The 10,094-nt window shown below is 45.2% G+C and overlaps 1 protein-coding gene across 1 annotated transcript; it reads right to left on the minus strand.

Annotated features, from left to right (window-relative positions):
• Positions 1-3,167: 3,167 nt before the first annotated feature.
• On the minus strand, positions 3,168-9,008 carry EEF1AKMT2 (EEF1A lysine methyltransferase 2). Its single transcript, XM_075258457.1, has 6 exons — positions 7,598-9,008; positions 7,152-7,217; positions 6,372-6,486; positions 4,981-5,091; positions 4,685-4,901; positions 3,168-3,535 (listed from the first exon to the last, which is right to left on the minus strand). Exons 1-6 carry the CDS (start codon positions 7,642-7,644, stop codon positions 3,429-3,431), a joined length of 663 nt encoding a protein of 220 aa, XP_075114558.1. The 5' UTR covers positions 7,645-9,008; the 3' UTR covers positions 3,168-3,428.
• Between the last annotated feature and the right edge of the window lie 1,086 nt (positions 9,009-10,094).

Here is a 10,094-nt window from a genome sequence, read left to right on the forward strand (position 1 = left end):
AAAACTCTGTGGACTTTCTGTGAAAAGCGCTGTGGGGAAAACCACAATGCGTTGTGGGCGCCATTTTTCCCACAGTGCTTTTTTGCTACAACACACTACGTAGGACCTTAACCTTAAACTTAGAGTTCTTTATTAGAGATGAGCGAGTACTGTTCGGATCAGCCGATCCGAACAGCACGCTTGCATAGAAATTAATGGACGTAGCCGGCACGCGGGGGGTTAAGCGGCCGGCCAGCGTCAAAGCGGAAGTACCAGGTGCATCCATTCATTTCTATGGAGCGTGCTGTTCGGATCGGCTGATCCAAACAGTACTCGCTCATCCAGTGGCGTAACTAGGAATGGCGGGGCCCCGTGGCGAACTTTTGACATGGGGCCCCCCCTCCCCAAACCGATGCTGAAGACCTCGACTGACCCCCTCCTCCGCACTCTATTATGTCCCTTAGTAAGCCCTGCACACAGTATTATGTCCATTAGTGGCCCCTGTACACAGTATTATCCCCAATAGTGTCCCCTGCACACACAGTATTAACCCCTATAGTGTCCCCTGCACACACAGTATTATCCCCTATAGTGTCCAATGCACACACAGTATTAACCCCTATATTGTCCAATGCACACAGTATTATTAACCCCTATAGTGTCCAATGCACACACAGTATTAACCCCTATAGTGTCCAATGCACACAGTATTATCCCCCATAGTGTCCCCTACACACACAGTATTAACCCCTATAGTGTCCCCATATGTCCCACTGTGGACACCTATAAACATTTATTATACTCTGGGGTCTGAAAAGACCCCAGAGTATAATAATCGGAGACCCGGGGGATTAAAACCATTAAAAGAACAGAGACAGTTGCTTACCTGTTCCTGCCGGCTGCCGCTCTTGTCCAGCTTTAATGACGTCAGACGTCACATGACCCGGGAAGCTGGCCTGGGTCATGTGACGTCAGAGACGTCAGACACGAATGACGGAGGCCTGGCAGGATCGTGGAGAGGTAAGTAACACTGTTTTTTATGTTCCCTTACCTCTCCGGTCCGCCGGTCATTATACTCGGGGGTCTGCAAGACCCCCGAGTATAATGATAGCCTCTGTGGGCCCCGCGGTGTCACTTGCCGATCCCGGCCCAGCCAGGATCGGCAAGTGAATAGGGCCCGTAACGGACTTAAAAAAAAAAAAACCCGCAGCGGTAGCGGCTGTCACCGGGCCCCCTAATGGCCCGGGCCCTGTGGCAGCTGCTACTGCTGCTACCACGGTAGTTACGCCCCTGCGCTCATCTCTATTCTTTATATACACTCATTATCTAGCTGTGTGTGGGGTCTTGATTCTCTGAGCTGGCTCGTGTACCAATTAGACTAATTTGGACTTCAATATGGTGATACATAGATTGTGCTCCCAGCCCAGACAAATTTTTATGGCTATGGGGGCTTGCTGTGCCTCTCCTCAGACTTGGCTGGATATTCACTTACTTTGAGACTCCCCGACTACTATGCTATATGTTTTATTTTTTATGATTTATCCCTTGTTCCAGTGGTGAATGCCCTGTCTGCGTGCAGTGATATATGTTTGTTTGCAACGTATGGAAGAACTCCGCACATTTGTAATGTCAATACTCTTCTTGGGTTTCTTTGCCATGTTTATGTTTTTGTCAATGAATTGCGTTTCTGTATGTTCCCGCTCATGGAAAAAAGAAGCGAGCTGCCCTTTCTTCAGCCGGATTCCGCGGCTGATTCAGCCCCGGCATCCGCCACGCAGCAGCACGCTCCGGACTAGGCCCATTCATCTGAGCCTACTCCGGAGGGGGAAGCCGCGACTGTTGTGGCAGGCGCATTTTGGTCCAATTCGGATGCGGGAAGCCATAGGACCAAATATACGCCATCCTGCTCCCTATGTGAACTAGCCCTAAGTTGTTACCAAATCCTTCTAAGGCTGGGGCCCCACATTGTGGAAACAGTTTTTTTGTTGCAGATTTTTGTTGCGTTTTTTTGAGCCAAAGCCAGGACTAGATTGATAGATTGAGCAGAAGTTAGAAGTGTAAGCGTGCATTCACACGGAGTAAAATGGAGTGTAATTTTTACACCTGTAAAAAAGTTACGCTGGGTTCACACCTGCGTCTGGGGTCTCCGTACTATGGTTTCCGTCTTCTGCATGGCAGAAGACGGAAACCATAGATCGGGTCCGGCCGTGCGCGGCGGTGAGCGTTTTAGGCTCTCCGCCGCGAAACCGGATTTTTTTATCCGGACACAGAGTAGTGTATGTCCGACTCTGTGTCCGGATTATAAAACCCGGTTTCGCGGCGGAGAGCGCAAAACGCTCACTGCCGCGCACGGCCGGACAGCTTTCTCATCCATTCAAATGAATGGGTGAGAAAGTCTCCTGCAGGCTTCCGTCTCCTGCATCTGTTTTATGCAGGAAACGGAAACCTGCAATAAGGACCGACGACGCAGATGTGAACGAGCCCTTACGCGCGTATTTTGGAGCGTTTTTTTACACGGAGCGTTTACGGAGCGTAAACGCTCCAAAAAACGTTCCGTAAACGCCACATGTAAAAAAAAAAAAAACACTCCAAAATACACGTGTACATTTTTTACACGTGTAAAAATTACACTCCAAATTACACTCCATTTTACTCCGTGTGAATGCACCCTAAGAGCTTTCTATATATTTCCGATTCCATTTGCCACTCTTTGCTTTGGCTAAAAAACTCAATAAAATCTGCAACAAAAAAGCTGCATTTCCGTAGCGTGGAGGCCTCAGCCTGGGTGCATTCACACTACAGATACGCTGACAAATTCTGAACGTTAAAACACGTTCAGAATCAGTGCGTATAAAGCAGATCCCATTCATTTCTATGGGAGCCGGCATACGAGAACTCCCCATTGAAATTAATGGGCTGCTTTTTTCTCTACGAGCGCTCCCAATGAAGTGAATGGGAAGCGCTCGCGTGTACGGCTCGGAATGAGCCAAGCGAGCCGTACACGCGAGCGTATCCGTAGTGTGAATGCACTCTAACACTGTTATAGGAACTACCTAGATACAGTCTAGCCAGGACCTTTCACCATATATAGAGACCTCAGCCAACGTTGTGGCCTATAAGGTTATAAACATAGACAACTGAATATGCAAAGACATGAATACACATATAACTTGTGATATCCTTCAGGGGGGGGGGGATGGATTTTAATGTTTACTGTTGAAATATAAAAGTATAAATGACTTCAGAGACTTCAGCTCATGCAGATAGTTGTCAGATGGAGATCTCAGGTGGATCACAGACATCTATATTACATATCTTCTCCAGTCCATAGCCACCATAGACTAAACCTATGACTGTTGTCTTCCTCGTATTAGTTTCCTCCAACATATTGGTGCAGTCAATAGGATGTAATATCCTTTCCAGGTCATGACCTTCCATGGTAATATATGTTAAGAGCAAGTTGTCCTCCTCCTGAACACAAGAGCTGTGACGCTGTGACCCGTGTGACCGCCAAAACTGAAGGTCGGCGTGGGCAGCTCATCTGTTACTTCAAACTCTAGAAAAATGAATAAAAAAACATAAAAATCAGCCTAAAAATACGAGAACTCTCAGCGTGTACCCTGAGCTGTACTGTAGACACATGGACCACATCACATTCTCAGAAGGTCCCATCGCAAGATGACACAGCGATCTTTAGTCCTACAACATGAACTGACAGCAAACGTTGCAGCCTTATATAAGCCTTACAATTCGATTCTAAGTCTGTGTTCATACACTAGGATTCAGCTGCCGTTTTTGCAGTTATTTTGGAAAAATATTTATATAGTGCTAATATTTTCTATGACTCTTCTCTAGGGCTGCAGTAGCTCAACACTTATCTATTCGGCTGTACGAACCACAATCTTTCATGAAGGACTAATCTTTTGCTTCCAAATTGTTGTGAATTTTGCAATTTAATTAATAAAAATGACTATTTAGAGATTCTAAAATCTAAACTAAAATCTTATACTTATTGACAACAGAAGAAAAATCCTTCCGGGGTGTGATCAGAAGCTTTTGGAAAGTCCATTTTATTGAATAAGTGCCAGTAGCAAGGGGTAAACATGTACAATACTGCCCCCTAGTGTCCTTCTACAGGATTGCACTGTTGATAATGAATAAGAGATCATGTTCCTGTAAAGAATGGCATTGCACCGATATTTGTATTACTGGAGGACCAACATATTGGAACCCAGAAGTCATTGATTATAAAGGCATGTTCACATTTTGGATTGAACATCTGATGTGTGCAGTATTTCCATGGCTATACATTTGAATTTGTGCTGCAGACTCATATCAGACATCAGAATTTGCAATGGGGTTCAAGTGAATGACAGCTGAGCTGCAATATTGGGGCAAGGCCACTACATAGTGTACAGAGCCTTCTGCTTCCGGCTGCACACATGGCATAGTTCCAATTGATCGGTGGTGGTGATTGGAGTCTGACCTCCACCAATCTCATGTAATCACTAATAACCTATGCTAAGGATATGTTATCAGTGGTGTGAGCCTTTTACAGAGCCTTTCTGTTGTGGATGTCATTGGTGGTTGTTATTGTACATTTCATCTATATGCACTGTACAATGGCTGATGTGCAGGCTGCAATGCACACACGATAGCGCCTATTAAGCACTGCACGACGAAGTATCAGGTGCACATTTCTTACCATTTCCGAACTGTTTGAGCAGCTCATCTTTGGTCCAGTTGCAGGAGGTAATGATGAAAATGCCATTTGGTTTTAGGATCCGACACAATGTCTGTATATATTGCCTGCACTTTTCTTTGGAACCGCTGGGATCCAGACTCACTGCATCAAAGGTGCCCTTGTCTAGACCTAGGTCGAACTGCTCTGGCGGACTGAAAGAGCCCAGGAAATCTGCAACCTGAAACAAAACACCGGGGAACGTTTCAGAGCAACCAGTAGCGGGATAATGGACAAGAATCACTTCCTAAACCTCTCACCTGTAGGCTTACACTTTCAGACACTCCTTCCTTTTCACATATGTTTCTTGCAAGGGCTATAGCATCTGAACAGTAGTCAATACCCAAGAGATTGCTGTACCCCGACTTTGCCTGTACAATGAACAGAAGAATCCGTATTATAGTCTAAGTGACAGATCAATAAGTAGTTCACAAATAAGGGTAAATGCAGATCTGGCATATTAGATGCAGATATCCCAAACACATCCACCAGCATATAGTACCAGCAAGTAGATGAAATTTTCATACAAAGGTGGCAACAAATCTGCAGTGTATTACAATACCACGAACATGGATGAGAGGCCTTGTAGGGGTTGTCCACAAATTTCAGAAACACAGGAGGAGGCCGGGGAAGGGGCCTCTGCTGACCACTCCAGCACCCGCCAGTGCCAGCGGGAATTCTTGTTGCACGTGACCACTGGGACCAATCAGTGGCCACAGGATAGGAACCGGTGACATCACTTACATACATCACCGGTCCCTTTCCTTAGGCCACTGAGGCCAGTGATTGGTCTCATGAGTCACATGCGGTGAGGACTTGTACCGGCATGTGCTGGTCCAGACAGCGGAGCGCCAGGGACAGGCGAGTATAATATTTTTTTTTATGGTCCCTTTCCCAAACCTCCTACAGGGTTTCGGAAATGTGTGGATAAATCCATTTAGGGTAAGTTCACACGGTGGAAACCTTTTCCGCCGTGTGACTATTCTGCGTGGTTAGCCACAACAGGATGCCGATACAGTGCACCAGCATCCCCCTACTGATTAGGCCCCAATGAATGGACCTAATCAGAAGGGTGTCTCGAGCCGCGGCTGACTTATCCGTGGGAAGATAGGGCATGTCGTTTCTTTTTCCCGCTTGCTGGAAAAAAACATTACCAGGGAAAAAAGAAAGTGACTCCCATTGAAATAAATGGGAGACGTTTTTGCAGGCGGATTTCCCATCAAAATCTGCATGCAAAAAACTCCATGTGAACATACCCTAAGGCATGTGGTATTGATCGAGCGGTGGATTCCACCTCAAAATCAGTGCCAAATTCTGCTCTAATCTGCCACCCATTGTATTCAAAGCAGGATGCTAAAAATATTTTTAAAAAGGTCCTGCTCGATCTTGTGACAGATTCAGCAGACAAATCAGCAACAGAACCTGCAGTGCGAGACACTTGGCCAATCCGCCACATGGATCTGAGCCTATTCAATTCTGCTTCGGTTTTCCACCATGGAGGGCTGGAAAATGGAGAGGAATCGGAGGCAGAAATCCATCTCAATTCCTCTACATATTCCACCATGTGACCAGAACATTACAGATGAGAGTAAATAAGTGAGAAAACCCTTATAACCCCCTGACCCCAACATTCCACATACAGTTCCCTTACCAGTTCCACCAGTAGCATGCCATTCCCAGTGCCAATGTCCACTATTGAGGTTGTCAGCGGTAACTTCTGTGCATTCAACCATCGCACAACCCGGGTCATACTACCCTCTCCAAACCTGTTAAAAACAAGGTATATAAGGTTACTATATTACATACTCTTCACAGCTACATTAGGAGTAATACAAAGGGTGGCCATACACATTACATCTAGACCAACCCAACTAAAGTGCATGAGGGGGTCTCAGCTCCTCGTCCACCCAGCAGCAGATTTCAGGATTGGGCATGTTGAATTGCCAGCAACGTCCGTTTCGTGCATAGCCTGATGCAAGTGCCTGATGAAGTGCGCTATGCACGAAACGGACGTTGCAGGGATTTTTTTTGATGAATGCTACCAGTCTGCCTGTTGATGTGCTTATACGTTTTTAAAAGAAATGGAATAAAAGACTTGTGCTTTTAAAGAAATCGCTATGGTGAGTGCCTTGCTTCTTCACCTGTTAAATGTGCTGTATGGTCATATCATATGGTACGGCATCACGTTGCATGTAATTTGTGTGACACTATATGGTGCCCCCATATAACACGGTGGTCTCCTCTAGAACCTATACTTCTAGATGAGAATAGTTACATGATACAACATCAAATAGAACACACAGCACTATTTTTCCTGTGTTTTTCATATGGTGGATACATTTTTATGAGCTCGGTCTCACAGATCTGTATTCCAGGTAATGTGAATGAGGACTAAGGTGTTGTCACTATTCCCTAATATTCCAGCACTCACCAGATCTCTCCTTCATCACCGTACTCTTGGAAGGTCTTGAGTTCACGACTGTACACGGAGTCCCAGCTGGAGGATTAAGGAAGAAAGTATTCAGTCTAGGTCATTCTGAGACGTCCGTATAGTCTGCAGCGGGGTCATTCAACCTAATGCAAAACTACAAATCTCAGGGCGCCCTGACACCCATAGAGCATATACGAGATGTAGTTCTGCAGCAGTTGGAGAACCATTCATTGCTGATCTGCAGGGTTTCCCCACTTGTGTCTCTCCGGTGCATTGAAACTACGCCCCCGGGTGTCACAGTCAGAGAATGCTGGGACTAGTAGTTCTGCACAACTGAATCGCCATCGGATGGAGAGCACTGAGCTACAGATATCTGTCATATTCCCATGTGCACCAGTATGTGTACCGGTAGTATGGCGCCCCCCTGTGGATCGGTCTGTACTCACTGCTCTTTAGTTCCCAGAGCTGAAGGAGAAAAGTCATCGTCACTCATATTCTGTACAGTGTGTACAGCGCCCAATGCATGGAGTAAAGAAAAATGTGCTACATGGTAAAGGAGGAACGACCCTTGATGAGGTCATGATCATGTGATCGGTCACATGTGTGGGAGGAGTTATAGGCTGTAGTAGTCATTTGTCTGCAGATTGGTTGTGGTGTAGTAGAGCTGTGTGTGTCATGTATGGAAATCTGTTCTGTCTATATGTGCAGCAAAGTACAATCTTTGTGGATTGCAGTAGAAGTGCAGAGCTATGAGTGTAATATGAATGTAACACATATGAGTGTGTAATGTGCATGTAGCAGATCTTAGAATGTAATGTGCATGTAGCAGATTTGAGAGTGTAATGTGAATGCAGCAGATCTGAGAGTGTAATGTGAATGTAGCAGATCTGAGTGTTTAATGTGCATGTAGCAGAGTTGAGTGTGTAATGTGAAAGATCTGAGTGTACAATGTGAATGTAGCAGAGCTATGTATGTAATGTGCATGTAGCAGATCTGAGAGTGCAATGTGAATGTAACAGGGCTGAGTGTGTAATGTGCATGTAGCAGATCTGAGTGTGTAATGTGCATGTAGCAGATCTGAGTGTGTAATGTGCATGTAGCAGAGCTATGTATGTAATGTGCATGTAGCAGAGCTATGTATGTAATGTGCATGTAGCAGATCTGAGTGTTCTCATTGGCTACATACTGATGCTTGTCTCCATTCTAGCGAGAACATATCGACATTTACATTGCCAATATTGAGATGTTTAAAGGGGTTTTCCAGACCCAAATGGATATTTCACAGGATAGGTCATCAATATGTGATCTGTGAAGCCCGTCACCCAGACCCCACACAGATCAGCTGAACTGGTAGCTTCCAGGCACCATAAGTGGATGGGGAGCAGAGGTAGGTAAAACCAACACAGCTGCAGTTTCCCAGAATCACCATTATACAGTGGATGGCACTGCTGCAGTGCTTATTTGAATAGGAGCAGACTGCTTCCACTCCCTGTCCACTGCAACAATATCTAGCACCAGGAGGCTACTGGAACAGCCGGTCTGTGTTGGGCCCAGTTGTTAGAAATATCATTCTGGTGAGTTATCCTGTGGATAGGACATCAGTATCAAAAATCCATTTCAGGACAGAAATATCCTTTAAGTCCCGCCCATGAGACTGCCTAAAAAGCAGCCCAAAGTCTTGCCCCTTTCAAACTAGGACATGCAAAAATTTCTTGAGAATGTTTTCAAAAAGCTGGGATTGTCCTGGCAAATGTGGCGCAGTTTGTTTTGCTGCAGCATTCAGGTGAAGTAGATAAACCGTGCCATCATGTATTGTCAGTAGTAGATGCAATAATGAGTGAACAGTCTTATCTATAGCACGTCTGTCCCGAAACGTTAGGGTGCATTCACACAGAGTAACGTGCCGTGTGACCTGGCACGTATACTTCGTGTGAGATTTTGAGCACCGTATACGCTCCCATTGATTTCAATGGGAGCCTGGATCGTATACGCCGCATGATTTTGCAGCCGTGATTTTGCGACCACAAAATAACGCGGTGTATTTGATCCAGTCTCCCATTGAAATCAATGGGAATGTATACGGCGCTCAAAATCTCACACGACGTATACGTGCCAGGTCACGCGGCACGTTACTCTGTGTGAATGCACCCTTACTCCACTTTTTACCATCCACTGGGTATATTTATTATGCCTTGTATGTCTATTTTTGGTGTACAAACTTTTGCATTACTTCTGCAGAAAGGGAATGAGGGTGGGAACGCCTGAGCTACGAGCTGGCGTACATTTCCTCTCAAGGCGCACTGGCTCATCATAAATGTGGCACATCCTCCGGCAGCGATGGGGTTATGAAGACTGGTATTGATAATGCCAGTCTTTATAAATCCGCCCCGTTAGTTTCCATGTGTCTAACTATATGCTGTTGTTTTTGATGAACCATTTTTCACAGTTGTCAAAAAAATTAACACACTCTATCTTAGGTTCTATTCAGATGATGTTTTCTAACATACATTTAGTGGAAGCAAAAAATGGACGCAAACTGATTGTCATCCGTTCACATTTAAAGTTTAAGTTTTAGCCTAAACTAAGATGAACCAAAGATGAAACACATTTACAAAATAGAAAATCTGGACCCATGGACCCAGGAACAGAGCTACAGTCTGTACTATTCACACCGTCATGGATCCAGGAACAGAGCTACAGAATGTGCTAGTCATACCGTCATGGATACAGGAACAGAGCTACAGTCTGTACTATTCATACCGTCATGGATCCAGAAACAGAGCTACAGTCTGTGCAAGTCGTACCGTCATAAAAACAGGAACAGAGCTACAGTCTGCTATTCATACCATCTTGGATCCAGGAACAGAACTACAGTCTGTGCTTCTCTTACCGTCATAGACACAGGAACAAAGCTATAGACTGTGCTATTCATACCGTCATGGA

Source organism: Leptodactylus fuscus, chromosome 10 (assembly GCF_031893055.1).
Source record: "Leptodactylus fuscus isolate aLepFus1 chromosome 10, aLepFus1.hap2, whole genome shotgun sequence".
In the NCBI taxonomy this organism is placed as follows: Eukaryota; Metazoa; Chordata; class Amphibia; order Anura; family Leptodactylidae; genus Leptodactylus; species Leptodactylus fuscus.